The 20,077-nt window shown below is 39.8% G+C and overlaps 2 protein-coding genes across 3 annotated transcripts; one reads left to right on the top strand and one right to left on the bottom strand.

The window, feature by feature from the left end:
- Positions 1 to 84: 84 nt before the first annotated feature.
- On the top strand, positions 85 to 5,288 carry bspry (B-box and SPRY domain containing; the record flags this gene model as incomplete). Its single annotated transcript, XM_084382657.1, is given in 9 exon segments — positions 85 to 108; positions 110 to 131; positions 134 to 183; positions 185 to 556; positions 1,438 to 1,536; positions 2,787 to 3,017; positions 3,143 to 3,168; positions 3,262 to 3,386; positions 4,444 to 5,288. Coding segments are annotated over 9 exon segments (1,485 nt in total). The 3' UTR covers positions 4,980 to 5,288.
- A 3,919-nt stretch (positions 5,289 to 9,207) lies between these two features.
- coq4 (coenzyme Q4 homolog) lies at positions 9,208 to 20,061 on the bottom strand. Of its 2 annotated transcripts, none has more exons than XM_084382386.1 (7): positions 19,900 to 20,061; positions 16,259 to 16,399; positions 14,194 to 14,290; positions 13,999 to 14,101; positions 13,737 to 13,866; positions 11,659 to 11,752; positions 9,208 to 9,759 (listed from the first exon to the last, which is right to left on the bottom strand). In XM_084382386.1, the coding sequence occupies exons 1-7, from the start codon at positions 19,964 to 19,966 to the stop codon at positions 9,576 to 9,578; spliced, it is 816 nt and encodes a 271-aa protein (XP_084238512.1). In that variant the 5' UTR covers positions 19,967 to 20,061; the 3' UTR covers positions 9,208 to 9,575. The 2 variants fall into 2 exon arrangements, with proteins under 2 accessions (XP_084238512.1, XP_084238513.1); XM_084382387.1 differs by lacking the exon at positions 19,900 to 20,061 and adding an exon at positions 19,176 to 19,192.
- Positions 20,062 to 20,077: the final 16 nt, after the last annotated feature.

Here is a 20,077-nt window from a genome sequence, read left to right as displayed (position 1 = left end):
CAGCTGACGCCCAACTCAAACAGGTGAAAACCAGCAGAGCAGAAACCTTTTTTTTTTTTCCTTTCCTCTCAGCTCTGACCTCTGATGTCCGCCTTACTTCCGTGTTCCGGCTCACCTGTTACACCTGTATTACTGCGCTGCGCTGTAGGCGCGACTCCTGCTCGGAAGGTGCACCTGCTGCGTTTATTGTGCCATGACGGAGGAGCTCATAACGTGTGATTTAACATGCCCGTCCTCGCCTTCTGCCACCGAGGGCACCTCTTTCAAACCCGTGGGGATGGACGGCGAGCAGCCAATTTTCTCCGTGTTGAAGGAGCGGGGAGGGGAGGCGGGGGGGGACACCGACGCGTCCACGTCCCCCGCTGCGACCACCACCACCACCGACACCGAGTCCGGGATCTTCTCCGGGGAGAGTGAGCTCTGTGTGGAGCATGAGTCAGAGCTGGACTGGTTCTGTGCCACCGAGCAGAAACTCATCTGCTCTCACTGCGCTATCGTGGGCTCCTGCCACGGACACACCGTGACCCCTCTGGCCGCCAGGGTAACCGCAGTCAGGGTGAGTGTTCATACACCTGCTGTGTCTGGATTTAACAGCCGGCTTCTCCTGTTTCTAATGTGTTGACTGGTCTGTGGCATGATACTGGTGGTTTTCAACTTTGGAAATGAAGGCTAGAAGGTACATATTTTATTATGAGGACACCTGCGAGGAAGTTACTTTCACTTTATGTGAATGGAGTTGCCATCTAACTTCTTAATCTGCCCTTTCAAAGGGGCACGGTGCAGTTTTAGAGAAGAAATTCAAACTCAGAATTGTAATGTTTACAATATTAATGAGGTAATAATACAAACTCAGAAAAAATATGTTTTTCCATAACTGAATAAAGAAGCTGAAGCTCAGAGGAAAGTAACGTTTGAAGCTAGAAAGGTGGCAGGGTCAGCCAAATATAAACAAAGTAAAGCTATATTAAATTGTGTTTATTCAGCTTATTCAGTCGTGACAACAAAGGGTTTGTTTATTTTGTTTGTTTAGGCAATGAAGATCTTTCCCTTCTGATTAAAATCTCTGTGTTCGTGTGTTTTTACTCAGTTTATCTCATTTACATGGAAAGACATCCTTCTACTTTGCTTTTGAGCCTCTTTGATAAAAGAAAATATGTATTTTTCCCGTTTATCAGCAACTTTGTAGATGATGGTGGCTGATAGTGTGTGGAAATTGTTTTCGTGTTTGACAGAGTGATTAGTGCCCTCCATAATTCCTCCTTGGGTGTGCCACATGTCGTTTTTTTCCTCGCTGCTCATCTGTGTGGTATTTGAAGAGACAGGATTTTCTTGTTGTGTCTCCAGCTGATGATGCTCATGTGCTTTTTCAAAAACCACAGTGTGTGTGTGTGTGTGTGTGTGTGTGTGTCTCTGTGTGTGTGTTTGTTTTCTCACTAGAACCAGCTCGTGGATGTGTGTGAGAAAATACAGCTGCAGGCACTGAGGATTGAGAAGTTTATCGACCAGACGCTGACAGCCAAAGAACAAAAGCTTCAGGTGAGAGATACCGCTGATCCCCACCCACTCAGCCGCACACTAATGATCACACAGAGGCTGTGTCGACCTCAATGCTGACACACACACAGCCCACTGGAGCCTACAGTGTGGAGTTTTAACATCAGGTGGCTGACTTTATGAAAAAGTCACATGTGAATTGCAGACTTGTGTTGTGTATGTGGAAACTGTTCTCTTTGGTTTGCATCAGGGCTGTGACTAAGCATTATGTTCACTTATTAAACAGTTAAAGGATCCACTGTTTCTTCAATTACATTCAGAAAATAGTCAAAAAGATGCCATCGTAATTTACCAGAGCCCGAAGAGACGTCTTCAGACTGCTTTTTTAGTCCAACTGATCCAAATGCCACAGATATTCAGTGTACAATGAATCGAATCGATGAATCAATTATTGTTTTTGTCAAATCAGGAGGAGAACGAGTGAAATACAACCTCTATGTATGGCAAAAAGAAAGACTTATTTATTTACTTGTTTACTTTATTTGCACACATATAAGATTCGATTAAAATCAGATGATTAAAGAAATAACAGATGTGTCAGGAAAGGTCAAGAAGCCATCAGGCTTGTACGCTGCAGTAGAAAGACACAAACATTTTTGATAGTGGTGCTACATGATCAGAGAAAACAGTGAAAAAAGGGCTGTGGTATTCGTTTTTTACTCAAAAGAGCTCTGAAACGGGGAACTTTGCAGTTGTTGAGTGAATAAATCACAGTATGTTCACTAGTCAAGTACGCCTTAAAACAGAGCTTGTGTTTTGCTGAATCAGTCCATTAACCAGCATCATGCAAAGAAGCAAACGTTGCCTCTCTCAGTGCGCCCATCCGTAATTATTTACCTCCCTGAACACACTGGGTGTCAGAGGTATGGTCATGCTTGTGTAGTTTTATAGGTGACAAGTTACGACATGCAAATCAAACCTCTAGCCGTTGCCTTGTTCATGGTGGGTTGTGGGAATTCAGTCGTGAAATGTTAATGACTGACCTCTGTGCTTTCATAGACGCCCACCGTCAAGTGTTTGCTTTGCTGATTATGAGAAATACGACTTGGGCCCTGACACAGATTTGTCAGTTTTCTTATTTTTTTGTAAATTTGTAAAGCACACATTTGTAAAGATGTTTTATTAATGTAGAAACATGACATTTAACCTGTTGTCATATTAAAATAAAGAATTGATTATGCATTTCTCTTCCTGCACCGCATGTCGTCTAATATTTCTTCTCCTTGGTGCAGACAACGGCGAGCAGTGCGAGGGAGCAGATCCTGGCTCAGGTGAGCGCAGCACGCGAAGCCCTGGAGGAGGAGGAGCAGCGCCTCTTGGAGGAGGTGCAGAGAGAGGAGGAGCGAGTGGAGCAGTGTCTCCTCACCCAGAGAGCCCACTGGAGCCAGGCTTTGGCCAGTCTGTCACAAACACGCTCGGGCCTGGTGCACATGCTGACGCACACTCCCGACGCACAGCTGGCGGTGAGAGACGTTTTTATCAGGATGAGTGGGGATCATTATGGGATACTTATGAAGGATGTATTACAGTATCCTGATGATGGACATGACTCACTAAACTGCTCTTTCTTCCTGTTTTCCTGTTTCAGGCGAGTGTCCAGGAAATATCTGAAAGGTAATCTTTTATCACATGACATGCTTGTATTTTTCTCTTGCTCATTACATACCACAGAGCTGATATCTCTTCTCCTCATGCTGCTTTTGTCAGGGTGGAGGAGGCAGAGGGGGTCGGGGACCCCTGTGACACAGACCAGCTCAACCTGAACCCAGGCTGCAGCGACAGCAAGCTGCTCCGAGGTCTGTGGGCCACTGCAGTGCTGCTGGGGCCGAACGGTCAGTAGATGTTTATTCAGTATCCATGCAAACATATACTCATAATGGCAACTGGCAGAAAGCATGATGTGTGCAGCAAAGCTAATTTTGTACATCCTGAATACTTTTATGTATATGATAACAGCACCAAAGTAGATGCCAAGCTAACAGAAACACCCTGAGGAACTTTGCAAGAGTGTGTTAAATGTGCATTCTTTCTAATGGCCAGCAGGGGGCTGTACTCTACTGTTTGCTAAAATAAGTTTAATTGTACGTAACTTATGAGAAAATGACCTTTCCTCTTACTTGATTTGGTACCTAAATAAATAGTTTCCTAATGAGTTGATGGCCTCAATCGCTAGTTTCAAGTCTTCTTCAATCCAGCATGATGTTCATTTTGTAAATTATGGTCCCATTTAGAGGAAAATTGACCCACTATTCTCACACTTGGGTACGATTACCACAGGTGGTACGCAAGCTCCTTCTAGTGGTACTCGGAGAAATCCCAGATATGTTCATCTAAAAACATACAGTTATTACTATCAAAAAGTTTGAATTAGAATACTTGAAATACACTGAAATGTGATTTAAAATAAGTTTTGTCTTTCATGTAATATTTTTGTTTTAGCCTGCTATGTCATGTGCTGCACGCATACGCTCATTATTAGTTGCAAGCTTAATTGAAACAGCTCCATTTCCGTCCATATAAGGTCACTTGTGGCCTATAACGAAAAACAGTGGCGACGTCCGTAATCAAAAAGCCTCAAAGCGGTAAACCACAAACCCGTGGTTACATTTGAGATAAGCGTGCTGTTGTTTTACCTTCAGACCACAGCTTGTCCTGAAGCAGTTATTGTAAAGGGCTGAATGTTTCCGTGTTGCTGGTTTAACAAATGAAGGGAGTCTGTGTTGTAATAAATCTGAGGATAGGAGAAAAATGAGAGGAATGTCACACGTAGGAGCGTCACGCATGGAAGTCTGTCGAGTGAACAAGCTTGAAACTGTAAACCATGTCTGCTCATAAAGCAGCAGTTTGTGACATTACAACATTAAACCCATCTTTCTCTTCTTCTCACAGCTTACGGGTCATCTTATTTGAAGTTCGATGAGCGCACAGTGAGCCCGCTCCTCTCCCTGTCCGACGACTTCTGCACTTTGACCTTCCTCCATAAAAAACCTCGCCAGTCCCCTCCCTACGACCCGGCACGATTCGACTGTTGGCCCAACGCGCTGGGCTCACTGTCCCTGTCCTCTGGCACCCACAGCTGGGTGATGGATGTAGGCCAGAGTGCTGCCTTTAAGGTGGGGGTCTGCTACGCCTCTCTGGAGCGCAAAGGCTCCGGGAACGAGGCCCGGCTGGGCAACAACCGTCAGTCCTGGGTGCTGTCACACTACGACGGGGACTACTCCTTCTGCCACGCGGGGAAGAATGTTCCCCTGCAGGTGGTGAGGAGACCCCAGAAGATCGGCCTGCTGCTGGACTGGCCGAGTCAGACGCTGATGTTTTACGAGCCGGACTCCAGTGCCGTGCTGTACTCTGTCACACAACAGTTCAAGGCACCACTGGTGCCGGCGTGTGCGGTGACTGACCGCAGTATCACCATACTGCACTGACGGAGATGCAAAGACTCGGACTGTGACAATATGATCCTCCATCTGTGCAATTAATGTAGGCCTCAATTTCTATTTATTCTGTTTCCTGTTCTGTTTGTAATTTCTCATTCTTTTTTTTAATATTTTTTTTTTAACAGTTTTTAGTGATTTAATAGATTTTTTATAGTTTATAGTTTATAGATTTCTATATAATAGTGCTACCTTATAACAGTGTTGTTTTGACTGACAATGATTGTTTGTTTTTTTTTCATTAAAATTTGTTTTTAATATGATTGTTTTTATCACCAGACACTGGTTGATCCAGGACTGTTTTAAATGTTGTTGTTGAAAAGAAACTCACAGCAGATCATTTTGCTTTGTTATACGTTAAGTAAACCAATTATTACAGTTTGAATTGTTTTTTTGTCTCTGCATTGGAAACTTCCAGGCAGCACAAGGTATACTATTGTATTTTCTTTTGCAAAAACATTTTCAGTAAAAGTGTTGAGATGTGAAAAGATGTTGTGTTAAAATTAACTTGAAAGTTACTCATAGTTACTCGAGTAACAGGCCTTAAGTATCCGATATTTAAGTATCAGCAGTCATTTTCTGGCATAAATGTGCTTAAGTATCGAGAAAGTACAAGTAAAAGTAATTTACACATATATTCTAGGCAGAATCAAGGCATAGGTATTGTAGGAGCATGCCGAGGGCCATATTCCCACAAGGGGGACCAGGCACTGGGATAAAGAGCAGAATACTTTAAATAATGTTTCATATACATTTTAAAATATTTTGAAAAAATCAAAAAATCCAACTTTGTATAACTTTTATATATTTTAACATAAGTATATATATAGCTTACTGTCTACTAATCGACCTGGCCAAATTTGATTATTGGAATCTGTGTTTTCTTTCCGATTTTAACTGATAAAATAAATAAAATAACTTAAAAATAAACTGCTTTGGTCTGCTCTGATGCAGCACGCAATCTGCAGAAACAACTTGAAACTAAAATGATCAGATGAATGTAGTGGAATAAAAAGTAGCAAAAAATCAGAAGTACTTCCTCAAAAGTGCCTCGAAATGTAAATTGTTGATTTATTGAGTCAAAGGTCTTTTGGTCACCCCACAAATCAGAAAATACTGTCAAGTGACAAATAATAATAATACATTTTTCCATGTTTTTATGAATAACCAGGCTGTGATTGATAAAAATAAATCTGGAAAGTTTGGTGTATGTAAGTGCTGCTGAAGTGCAGACTTCTAACTCAGAGTCTGAGACATCTTTATTGTAAAATTCTATATATTTTCAGACAAAAATGGTGAGTAGAGTAAAATGCATTTAACTAATAGTTATCACCATGAAAACTGTTATTTTATGTGTAAATATGCACATGAGGCTGTCTGATTAAATATGTGATCATCTGCAGAAATTTCCAAAACACCAAACTGAAAATAAACACCTAGATGTTTAAAGGCCTATTTCCACTGTTTTCTTTCCACTTATCTAAAAAAAGACATGTTATGTTGTAGACCAAAATTTCAAAATTAAGCCAATGTATTTTTTAAAAATTATGTTTAAAAATATTGTTTTTCAATAACATGTCTTCTTTCAGTTTAATGGAAAGAAAATGGACAAAATACAAATTAAGTGTTCATTTTAGTTCTGATTTCTGTTCTGGAAACATATGTAAATGAGTTTATATGTACTTTATTTGCATATTTAAAAAACATAATAATCTGGGGAAGTTTCACGGTGGTTTTTATTAGTTCACAGAGTAAAACTTTGGTTTGTAGGAGAAGACCAAGGGCCAACAAAATCAGGACAAAATACTCCTGCACACTGTTCATCTCACTTGCGATAAAGAATTTCGTTTCGGTAGAAAGACCTTCATCAGGTTATCTTGTAAATAACTTTTAAAAGATAACCTGATGAAGGTCACAGTGTGCAGGAGTTTTTTTTGGGTCATCTCAGATTCAGTAGCACTTACTTACACCAAACGTTCCAGTTTATTCCTATCTATATTCTGAAGGTTTTTATTGAGGGTTTTGTTCACATATATCATATTTTTATATTATTCAATTCCTAATTTATGGTGAAAATGTATCTTTTATCACTTTTCTGATTTATGGAGGGATAAACACTTAATCCAAACTTCCCTCTGTAATGAAATAACAATTTAGAGCCTGGCTTTGGAAATGTGTGCAAGTCACCACATCTTTAATTAGATAATTTCTCGTTCGTATATTTGAACATAACATTTCAGAAAACTTGTCTTACAAAAAATAATTGTCTGAACTTAAGTAATCAAATGGGGAAGTTTGGTGGTGACATCTACTAGTATTTGTACTATACCCACCTGTAGTGTCTTCTCTTAAACTTGGCATATTTGAGTCCACATCACTAGTTTTTTAACTTTTTTTTATTACATTAGTAAAAGGGGGAAGTGATTTTGAGCCAAAACTCAATTTATGATTCATGTTCATAATACTGTATGAAGCAGAGTGGCTGTGAACACATCCAAGTCTTCTCAGAGCTTCCGGCAGAAAATAAACACCAGAGGGCGGCAAAGTCAAACCAACACAGTCACAACCCACCAATGCAGTTATGCAGATGTGATGACTGATGTGAGTAAAGTAAGAAAGTGAGAGTCTCTCTACAGGACCGCAGGCTGCTACATAGACCACAATCACAAACCATTTTAAACAGAGCACGTACACATACATAATGAACATATAATAATAATACCAATAATAATAATAATAATACTAATAATAAGTTACCATTAACTTTATGTGTAATAACTCCATAAACACATAAGGTTTATGTTTAAGTCTACATTCAATTCGATCAGACTAAGTCATTTGATTGATTCACATTTACTCAATGTGATAGAAAAAAATTGCACATTCAATGTACATGTAATTAATATGTAATTAAAACACTTAAAATCACTGTTTTAGGCAAATTATCATTAATATTTCTTTTGGGGTTTTTTTTTTTTGAGTGAACAGGCACATGTTTGTCAGTTTGAATGATGCAAAGGGGATATCGTTTTAATGGCTTTACCATTAGTGACTAGGGAACTGAGTAACAATGAAAAAAATTGTAAGGAAGTGTAAAAAGTGACCCCGGACACTCTGTTCCTCTGATACTGACCTGATGACGCAACATGCCAGAAGAGGGTAGAAAGAATTTCCTCACGAATAAAAACATCGCTGACTCACAATGACAACTACTTTATATCTATATAAGGAATTGTTTGTATCACTAATGACTGTAACACTAGAGTGCAGAGAAACAGTGTCCAGGTTATTACCCACATTTACAGTAACATAATAACTGTAATAAGAGAAGTGGCTTCAGGGTGGAGATGTTTAAACAGTGACTGTACCAGGATGAAGTAAACCCAGAATTTTTGTGTTTCAGTAATACAGTATGTGGTGTTAACAGTGTAACAGCCCACACGTGCCCGCCTGTAATTTCAACAGACATTGTGTAAACAGCTCATTATAAAAGCCTGTTATTAACTCTTTAAGGACCACCTATGATGTATGTTAAAATAACTTAAATACCGCAATACTTTTTAAGTGCTGAGGATGAATCATGGAGTCTGACGACCTGAAGAAAGAAGCTGCTCTGTTGTCTGGTGGTCCGGCGATAAACCAAATCAAGTTTACTTTTTTTCACACAATCGACAGGTGCTACCGCAATTAACAAGTAATGACGTTCAGTTGAAGCAGCTTTAAGTAAAATCATGGGTTATCTTCGTGCACTTCGTCCCAAGCAAAATGTGGTCGAAAGGTATGATTTGACAACTGGCTGCAGCGGGTAACCGAAAGCTTTATCTTATTCTCTTCGTGTTTTTCAAGCTGTGAAATTACCTTAAAATAACCTTTACATTGTATCTTAGCAGGAAAAGGCTCTTAACCAGAAAATCTAAGGTGATTTTTGACACTAGTCTCACACACCTGCTGAACAGTGTGCACAGTTCAACTTCCTGTTATGTCATCATTACCGTAAAAAAGTAGGCAAATATTGATTCACATATAATACAGTAAGTGATCGGTGAGTCAGAAGCAACCGCACTCATGTTTTAAAGCTAACATCTGCTCCTTTCCCACGCTGAAGTGCTAGTACCGAGCACCTGCAACAGCTTTCCTATTTCTCGATAATTTCGCCGTATAAAATCAGAAAGCTTCTCACAAAGACACCGATTTAACAGATGACAAAATATCTCCTCAGTGTGTTGGTGAGTATTTAATAACAGACATAATTCAGTTCTTTACATTTATTTTTGTCCTGATAAAAAAAATACACACTTTTTGTCACATTCTCAAAAACAAAGTGTGTGAGCGTGACCTGTTAAAATGAAGTCACTCAAAACGATTCATTTCAAACTAAAAGTTGCCTGAACATGTAGAAAGACTTAGGAGACGCAAGAAGGGAGAAGCCAATGTTTCCAACTTCCCCAGTTCCTTCGTAATTAACAACTTCCTCCTTCCTCCGTACAAAAAGTCCACAGTGCAATACTTGAAATATTTCGGGTTTGTCCGCAATCAAAAGTCTTTTGTCCCGTGATTCCTGAGTCACTCATCTTCTCGTCGTCTTCCTCAGGTGCTCCTCTTGTTGGTGGCACTGAGTATGACAGGCGGCGGCTCTATGTTGAGCTCCTGTCGCAGGTCTTCGAGGCTCTGCTCCCATCGTCTCTCGTAGAAGATGCTGAGGATACAGCGCGACCGACTACCGTTCTGAAGAGCCCACGGACCCAGGGAGGTGAACAGTGACTGTAAACGGCTGGGTGAAAGAAGGAATACTTCAGCATTACACAACAATAAATAGATCATATTGTATTTCTGAATAAATTAACCACAGCCCAGTTCCCCAAAACACAGGGAAGGTCAGTTATTGAATGAGGGTTAATGATTCACATGTGAAGAAACGTTTCACAGGTATTTATTACAACGGCAAGAAGGATTTACAGTTGGTTGCTCTTATCACTAGACGACAAAAGAATAGGGAAGGTTTACAACATGTTAATCATTTGTTTCTGCATTGTTCTCAGAGTTGAGATAATGCTTTTTACTACACTTGTAGTCTTATGTACATAGCTGAATCAAGTCAAGGTTGTTTGTGTGCTGATTTACAGAAAAAGAAAATAATAAAGGTGAGAGAGTGGATTTGGATGCTCGGCCAGCAAGGATTATTTATGCACTGAAAATGCTGCCTGCTCGTATTGCGGTTACATACACTGAAACGCTTGTGTAAGTGTGTATTCTTTAGAAACTAAAGGCTGTTAGTGTGTCGCTCCGTACACAGGCTGGATTCAGAGAGCTGCTGCAGATGACAGCAGAGCAGAGGGGGAGAGAAGAGGGTCTGCTCTCATTGGCTGTGCCAGATATTTAGCCTGCTAGGGTCTGTGGATTGTTAACACATACCGTCGTTCATGTGAGCGCTGCCCATCTGCCTCTGATCTGGGGCTTTTTTTTTTATCAGCAAACTCAGATCAGGCCCACAATCCTGAAATCCAGTAATGTGAACTTGGTTTAAGAAACGAAATTCAGGGCATAAAAGGCTGCAATCTAGAGCTAAAATGATCAGTTAATTAATGGATAAATCGAAAGAAATTTAATTGGTAATAAAACTGGAAATCAATTAATGATTTTAAATCATTTTTTAAGAAGAAAAAGTTAAAACCTCCAGGTCAAAATAATAATATTTGCTGTTTTTTATTATATTAGAGTCATGATGAAATGAGAAGTGCCTCTTTCACCCATTTAGATCACATCCCCGGTCATACCTATTTAAAAATCCATCTCTTTATATTCTTATTTCAAAATCCAATTTGTTCAATGTTTTCTTCCTGTAAAACAAAATATAACGCGTTGAACCCACCAATTTTAACTAATGATATCATGACATCAGTGTGACGACCACTCCCACTCTGTTTGTGATTCCTTGTGTTTTTACCTGTTCTGTATTGAGGCAGAGCGGCAGGAGTGAGTGAACTTCCTGTGATTGCTGCTCCTGCTGTAAGAGAGCTGGAGATCTCCCTCTTTTTCTCTGTATCCTGTGCTCCCACCCAGCAGGGTTTTAGTTTGGTTGTGTTCATTTAGCTTTGGTCTAATGTGGTTCAAACTGAATGAAATATTATTCAAAATGTTTGCCTTTGTGTGGTCTCCGTTTTTGTTGCGACCTTCTGAGCCGGTTTGTAACATCAACCCTTCAATCAATCCTTCAGCAACTACAAGGAGCATACGATGGGCTTTGTCTGTGTGTCCCTGATGATTACTGCTTTCCCGTTGTGTACAATGTCAAATTATTATTATTCCTCCCAAGGTTATGTCCTGCCTGCCTGTCCTGTTTCACTGACAAATGCGTCACGATGCGGAAGCACGATACCCTCAAAGTGCTATGTCATTTGAACTCTAAAGGAAGTATTTTTGGATCTTGGAATGTTTTTTATAACACAAGCAGTAAACAATGAAAGTAATTGTCTGATTAATCGCACATGTTTGTTGCATGCTGTTCTTTATGGTTAGTGCACAGAAACAGGTGAATACTATGAGTGTATTGTTGAGTCACTCAAGCTGTAACTTTTAATCATAGCACGATATGGCACAGTCAGAGCTAAGTGTCATGGTGTTTCAGTACTGTGCTGTAGTTGAAACCCTGGTAAAAACCCTGGCGTTGTACCTTGTGTTTAGCCGAAGTGGCCCCAACACAGCGCCGAGAGCGCACATGGGAAGTCCAGTCTGAGCGGCCTCGAACCATTTCACTGCCACCTCACCTGAAAGGTACAGAGAAATTTAAATAGAAATAAATATTTAGATTATTTAAGCTCAAAGGAGAAGAGAAAACCAAAAGTCAACGGTCAAGTGTTTCAACTTTCCGGCTTACGTGATGAAACTTTTAGTCTCTTAGTTACACAAGTCTCAAAGTTTTTGTCTATTCATAGTAAGGCTGAATCTGTCCATGCAAGACAGAAAGCTTAGCTCAACAATTACATAGGAAAAAGCTTTTAAAAGCAGGAACTGTGTAAGGACAATTGGAAAGGGAAACGTGGAAGAGAAAGAGACACGATTAAGTTTCATTATTCTGTCAGCAGTCCGATGGAAAACTGATGTGTCCGCACAAACCATACATACGCCTTTCCCTGCACATGGACTGGTATTTAAGATGAATGTGCGGTACGGACGTTATTTTAGAGATAGCTGCGGGTGAAATGATGAGGTGAACATGAAATATAAGGTGAGAGAAGGTATTCTACATTTGAACCCTTACTTCCCGGTGATGATCTTTTAATTTGATCCTGAATTGAGAAGCACTTTGTTTCAATAAGAGCTCTACAGATTGAACATCGATCAGCTGACATTTAATAACGATGACTGAGATATTACAGAGACGATGGTTTACAGGTACATGTGTGGGCACTACACAAATAATCACAGCTGTAACGTTTGCCTGTAATGACAGCTGTTCTGATGTGAAACCTGGCTGATGAAAATGTACTTTTCTTCTTGGAAGTTCTTCTCATTGACAGGTCGATTGAGGGGTGAAGCAGGCATACATTTCGATATCTAAACGGATGTGTTAGAGCGTTTTCACATCCATGTATGGAAAATTGTGGTAGTGGAAATGCGTACACAGTGATTAAGATTCATAAAACAGAATCAGGCGTACACACAGCTTTAGAAATCTGACAAAAAGAACACATAACTGCACATTCCTGTCTTTGTGCGTACACATAGTTTAAGTCCAGACCCTTGAGACTTTTTCTTCGCCACATCATGTACTGTTACAGTTTTTCTTGACTGCTTACACATTATAACTGGGCCTTCTAACTAAACATCCCAAACCATGACACCATCTACAAAAAGACAGGCACATTTCCCACAACCATAAACACAATCCCCACACACATGATTTGGATTTGTTTAACTTAGATAGAGACTTAGGATACATAGGTAAAAGGGCCATGTGTCAGTTCAAATGTTTTGGAACAATGGATCAACACCTGAAGGTGGAGAAGGGTGAATCACGGACAACCCTCGATTCAGCAACATCTTCCTACCTGCACATTCTCCCTTTCAAAACCCCATAGAGGAATGTTTTAGATTTGCAGGGCGGTTGAAGGTCTGTAACGGTTGAGGCTTGCCAGGGTTGATTAAGGTATACAAGGGGTTTTCCATCACAGCCTGGCTAGGACTAATGTTTTTTCCCCATTGGTTTACATTGGTTAATGAATACATTTGTACTTATTTGCATACATTCTTTATGCATATTATGCAGATGCATATTTTAACAGTACATTTCCTTTTTATTCAGTTTCAGTTCATTTTACTGAAGTACATTGAAGAATTAAAACCTTTCAAAGTGTAAAGTGTAGCCTAGAGAGCTTGATCTGGGGGGAAACCACAGGCCCCATTATTCATTGCATTAGCAGGTTTTTATGCCACAGTTTTGAATTCATATTCATATTTGTAGTGTGTGGATGTATATGATGGCTTCTATGTGAAGTCTGAAGGCAGTTTGGTTTTGATGTAAGATAATATGGTTTTGAGGGGAGAGTTTGGTTCTGACATGGAAGTCTGTGAAGATGAGAGTGCAGTTATGAATATGTTTTTAGAGCTATGGGAAATGGAGCATAATTTCAAGAAACGTGTCTTAGCAGTTGAGAAAAACTGCATTAAACTGCTTGGCTATCAAGCTCCTTTAAATAACACAATTACACTTTGAGGATTTGTGTAGGACAGTGATGGACCCCGACTCACCCAGCATGTTGGTGGGCATGCCCAGCAGGGTGTGCAGCAAATCATGGACTTCTCTATATCTCTGCATGACATAAGCCAGCTCCTCGTTGTCCACAAACTTCACGTCAGCCCTGGAGTCAGGGGTCACATGCTGATCGATAAGGAAAGCGAATGCATTAGTAAAGATGAAAGAGAAACATAGATGGAGGGATTTTAGGGGAAACGTGTTGAAGTATAAAGCTGTCTTTGATTGGAGTTTCATGACACATCGGTGGGGACTCACGTTGTCCTCCAGAAAACGGAGGTATTCCCTCCCGAAAGAGCCGTCAGGAAGGGACGCCATGTTGTTCAGATCGAGTGTAGAAAGACGTATTCTGGGCCTTTCCCTGCAATAACAAGTAAACGACAAGAAAGACGAAATAAAATGCGATTCACAGCAGAGAAAGTTAAATCTAAATCTGAATGGACAAGGACTCACGTTAGGATAGTGTAGCCTTCGGGATCATTTCTCATCCTGTCTCTGAGTTTTATCAGCGCTAGGTGCCCTGTCGTCTCTCCGAGCACGGCGACCATGTCTGTAGGGACAGTTTCATCCCATTAAATGGTATTAAAAGTACAATTCAGAGGGTTTTTTTAACACGTTACACCTACAATTTAATGACTGATTGACCCAGAATGGTGTACATTTTGACTTTAGTTTAGTTTAGTCATCACAGGGAGTACTAATCAGCCAGTAAAAAACAGCTGTTCAGTGTCTGCTGTGGCTTTGAAGGATTTTTCAAGCGTGAGAAAATGTCTGAAAAGTCTGGTGATGTCATGAGGTATCTGAGTTGGAGACTAGAAAGTCTGATAGGGAACAAGAGTGTGGAGTTGAAATTATATTGGTGGGAAGAGTCAAATGTTATCAAATCAGGTTGTAATTACATTTTATAAAGCAGCTATTGTCTTGTGGCAATCAACCGATACTGCGGTGAAGAAGTCAAAAACACCTGTGTTCCCTAAATGGGAAGTGACATGTCCAGATAATGCTCTCTTCCTCCTTGACAGTTTCAGTGTACTTGGCTCATTTGTTTTTAAAGCAGATCCAGTAACATAACTCTCCAGAGAATAAAAGTCTGAGAAAGTCTAACTTTCATGAGTGCATGAGAACAGGACATCAGGTACTGTCCCCAGTTAGTCTCACTTTACTGAGAATTATACACAGTATGACAAAGTGTTTCAAGTTTCATCAACCTGTAATGTGTCAGGCATGCCAAGGATACAGCCTTACTGATATCAGTTGCAGACTGGCTGACTGAGGTTTCATCAGCACACATACTCGTTGAATGTTGCAAAGCACCAGCAGGCCTTAAATGGATTATTGCAATACATTGTTCTTACTTTTGAGTATCTTTAAACAAAAATCTGAAATGAGAGTTTTGGGCGAATGAAATGCAGAAAAAAAGGACAGATTTTCGCTGCTAACAGCAATTAGATAAAAATAAGTTTCTGTCCTGTGATTTAGTCATGAGGGATACATCTTCACTTTGAACTTATTGAGATAAATCTGGCACAACTAACTTCCCACCAGTCAATCAATTTACAAAACGAATAACAGAATTTCTTTTTCAGGACTGAAAAATGTGTTAAGAAATGTTGTTGAATCAGACTTGAATGACCATTCTTGACAAATAGTATGTTTCTGCGGGACACATTATCAACTCCGAGAGGTATTCATTTCTTCCCGTCGTTTTATATTATTCATTATTATTTTATTAAGCTGTCAACATGTGCTTTGCCCTTTGGTTGATTCAGTAGCATGCTGTTTTTGTATGACTACATGACCTATAATTTTGCAATCCCCTCTTCAGTGAAATGACTACTGCTGCTAACTTACTGCCACACTGAAGGAGTGCTGCACAATGTGTTAGACACTAGTTATTTCAGCTGCTGTTACCAGACTTCCATTATATTCCACCTGAAATCCATTGGACATAGCGGAGGCATTAACGACGGTGACAGGTTTTACACTTTTATTCATGTTTGTGTTTTTTTCTAATTCTAAATATTCACGAGTTGTAAATATTTCGAATTTTATTTAATTTGAAGAAGCTTTTCCTTGTTTTGCCTTTTCTGAACAAATCTGAGTGATGGATGTCATAATTTCCAAAAGGCTACAATGTATGAAAGATTTTCCTCAAAGCAGTTAAACATGTAGATTGATTCTACACAAATTTCCAAAGTTTGGGACATTAGGGGTTTTCTATCGCAGCGTGAGAGAGCGATCTCCATATTTGACTATAAAGTAGGTTGTTTGTGACTGGGCTGTACTTTCTGTTCATGGGAAGGCTTTTTCTGGCATTTGTTTTGGCATTTTGCCTTATTTTGGCCGCAGAGATAAAGGCAGGAAACGCATTGAAAGGGGTCAAATGTCCCCAGCCAAAATCAAACCAGGGCGTTGCACTAATATGGTGTGCGTCATGACCATTCAGCAACTGTACACCCCGTTACAAGACGGGCGATGAAGAGAAAAACCTAAGCCTGAGCCCCATGCCGAGTCTCACCATGTCTGTAGGGATTTTGCAGTGCAGCCACACCTGACCCGACAGCCAACAGGGCTTTCTGGATGGGCGTGGTTTGGATGTGTCCAGGATACAGGCCATCATAGCTGCTGTCTGTAAACCCAGCGCTACTACTGTGTAGTGCTGAGGAGACAAAGGTGGAGGAGCAACATTAAAAACTTTCACACAGCTGGACCAAGACAGTCTAAAAATGCTGTTGATATTTATTTTATTGCCCTCACATAACAAAAACAGGTTGTTGTGAATATTTTCCAAATATTGTATTGATGCCTTTTGTCTTTCATTACTGATATAAATTTCAAAATGCACGACTTGAGGCAACATCCTCTGCCTGTATTCTGACTAACTGTCTTCGCTTAACCTTCCTCTGTGGCTGCGAGCTGCACTTTATTGGTGAAATTTGAGCCTGATCAGAAGGGTTTTCAACACATAGTTTCGTTTCACCATAAATAGAGAGGAGCGCAATGTTGCTGTCCTTTAGTCTCAACCTCTACTCGAAGTCCCGCCCCGCAGCAATTCCCCACCAATCAGCGATCACTATTGTTCTGCACACTTGTCAGATACTGCACTTTTTAGAAAATATAATATACAGGGACTTTTCTGGAAAGTTTACCCAAAGACTACCTCCTAGTTTCGTAAACATTAGTTATGGGAAAATGCTCACTTTTAATTTTCTTTGAGAACTTCTAAGGAAAAGAAATCTAATGGAGTTGATCATGTTAATTTTTTTCTTATTTTAGATCAAATAAAAAATATACATCTTAAATAAATCTGTCCTCCACTGATTCAACTCAGAGGGTAGCAGCAAACTTAGAAAGGCTGCTTCGTCACCTCCCAGTTTCCTTGCTTCAAACTCTTCTATAAACTAGAATCAAATACTTTTTTCAATCCCCATTGCTAAATTAATCAACTGTATTTAACCTATCCAAACACCCCATAAATAAACACACAAACTGTAGTGGCTGAGAGCATAATGGCAGGTTTTTGAAACTAATCTAGACTCTGACAACCCTCTGGTTGAGACAGCTATCATTCGGCCAGATTTACTGTGCCATCTTGCTGGTTCAGAGGGTTTGAACCAGCAGCCTTCTGGCCACCCATCAGCATCTCTAACCTTTGGGCTACATATTGGTCGAAGTTGCCTACTTATTCATTCTGCCAGGCCAGGGTCAGTGTATCTGCTGGCCATTCATTTTTCTTTCCGGAAAATTGAGTGGTCATGTGATTTTCGTCTTAATCACTCTTCCAACCCAAATTGAGCCCAATTCTTTGTCTGTCACTGTGGCATTGCACCAGATTTGAATTTGCCAAAAGCAAAAGTGAACATGTTGGCTTTAACATTCTGTACATGATTGATGAGCAATCTAACTTATGTTGAAATATTCTGCCTCTCCTTCCCACTCCCACACCAAGATTTTATGTCCTGTATCAACTTGAAGACAATTTATTATACCGTCTATGAACCAGAGACTAACATGTGTGGCGCACGTGTCTATAACTTACCCTTATTTTCCCTTTTACCCCATGTTTTATTTATTTATTCCATTTATTGTTTCTCGACTTGTTTTTTATGTCACAATTAAGTTGTATTACATTATAGATATTTTCTCTGTTTGGTTATTTATAATTTACATTTTATTTATCTATAATTTAGATTATATGTTCTGTGGTCAGCTGTGGGTGTCTATTTTTGTTAAGGTGGACAGATGTGTTGTGACACAGGAGATTCACGCTTGACAATCACAAGAGACCTTTAAAAGAGAGAAATCCAAGGTGTTCTTCTTTTTTGTGGCCGAAAGGGATCCTCAAAATCATGGAAATGGTTTCGATTTCTATTTTGTAAGACAACAAAAATGAAATCACTAGAAAGCAGATGTCATGTGGTCATTTTCGAGACGAGAGCGCCAAGTGTAGGATTGTGCCAATGTTCTGATCGATCTCATGGTTATAATCAGGGTCACCTTGAAGAGGTTTTCCTTGAAAATTTCAGCATACTTCTTAAGGACCTTTATATGACAGTTGAACAATCTTGTTTTGTCATGTCTAAAACCATAAGAGTTGCTGCTCTTGACCTGGAAATGACCACAACCAGTTACAGTGTGGCGGTACTGGCAGTAAAATGCTTACAGGCTAGCCCAACCTACATAAAAATATGAACAAAAACATGTACATCTAGAGGGGATGCCCAATGTCAGCTACTTGGACAATAAACCAATAAACATGCCTCTTGAGGGGATAATCAAACTGAAATGTGCTCCTACAAGCCCCAGTGAAATAAAATGTCAAAACTGAAGGTGTATAGGGGCTTGGGTTTCAAGAACAAACACAGTGTCCTCACTAGAATGATGTGGGGCAGCCAAGAAAAAAAAAAAATAGCGCCCAAACAACCACAGTTTCTGGCTGGCAATGTAAGGGGATGAGGTTCTCAGTGAGTCAGGGACAGGTGCAGAATGAGTGTGAGAGCCACCTTGGTGCCATTCCCCACCTCTTTTAAGCCTTCACAAAAAGGGCATTGTCACACCCTTATGGGATGGGAGGGAAGATGAGGGAGCTGCTTCCACTTCTCAACCAGGAGTCAGTCTATCCCCTGCAATTAGTCTTAGGGATTTTGAAAATCAGCCCAAAACAAAGAAAGATAGCAAGTCTTAAACAATGGGACTGCTTCATCGGAATATCAAGATATATTCTTCATTTCTGCTTTCAAGTGATTTTATTTATTGTTTTACAAAATAGAAAATGGAAATAAACCATTTTCTATCTTTGGCTCATCCCTTTTGGTCATGAAAAAGAAATTCATACAAACTGATACATACAAACTGATACAATGACTGAAAAAGTCCAGCTGCTGTTTCAAAACACATCTGGTTATACATACATGAAGTAAACTGCTTTCCTTTACCTTAATAATTAGAGCAGGTGCTTGTTGGTGAAACCTGTAGATTGTATTTTTAAAAAGTTGTGATTATTTGCTCGTCTTGAGTTCTCCTCGTTTATTGCTTACAAGTTTAGTTTATTTGGACATAGAAATATCAGTAACATTGGTGCTGTAGTACAATACTAACACCTGTAAACAGGAGGGTTATTGACCATTTAAAGTACAAAGAAGTAAATAAATGAAAAACAACATGGAGGATACAAGTGCAATACAGTTACAAGTGCAATACAGGTATAAAAGTACAATATTATACAGGAATAGATGTCTGTCATCAATATCATCATTCATGGCAGGTTTACTCCCTCATACATATTAATTTTGAAATGTCATACATAAATGGTCGTTTTCTTGTTTAAGAAAGTTTTAAAATACTGTCGCATTAATGTGCGAGCTACATCCATCTATCCGTCGATATTCTGAAATATCTTTGCTATCCGACATTTATCTGGCTGATTATTTATATAGCTACAACCTAATTATAGATATTTATTCCGATTTTAGCTCGTCAGCTAGCTGCATAAGCTAGCTGAGCAGTGTCAGTGCTGTCAGTGTCCCCTATGGCTGCTAAATCAGGCTGGCACAAGGCTTTTACATGCTTCGTTTCTACATTTACACAGATTACGTACATCGAGCTGGATTTATTTAAAAAGCAGTCGTAATAAATCACGTATGCGAGCTCGTTAATTACCTCTGGAGATCAAAACGCATTGACGCTGATTTACCCTTTGGAAAAGTCTACCAACCGGAAGCGACATTATGCAGATGCTAATGTGCGCATGCGCCCACGCACACCATGCCACTAATACCACTAATGCTGGATCCAAACGCCAACCGACCACAAATCCTACCAGTTTGTTAGCCCACGC

This window comes from Pagrus pagrus, assembly GCF_965226575.1.
Source record: "Pagrus pagrus genome assembly, chromosome: 19".
NCBI lineage: Eukaryota > Metazoa > Chordata > Actinopteri > Spariformes > Sparidae > Pagrus > Pagrus pagrus.
This window is presented reverse-complemented; position numbering and strand designations above follow the sequence as displayed.

Bases quoted from the DNA above. Each gene is read 5' to 3' on its own strand.
- coq4 (XM_084382386.1), bottom strand. From the start codon at position 19,966: ATGTCGCTTCCGGTTGGTAGACTTTTCCAAAGGGTAAATCAGCGTCAA. The intron at 14,102-14,193 runs GTGAGTCCTTGT...TTGTTATTGCAG, and splicing joins GAAGGCTACACTATCCTAAC to GGAAAGGCCCAGAATACGTC. The intron at 9,760-11,658 runs GTACAACGCCAG...TCTTTCACCCAG, and splicing joins CCACTTCGGCTAAACACAAG to CCGTTTACAGTCACTGTTCA.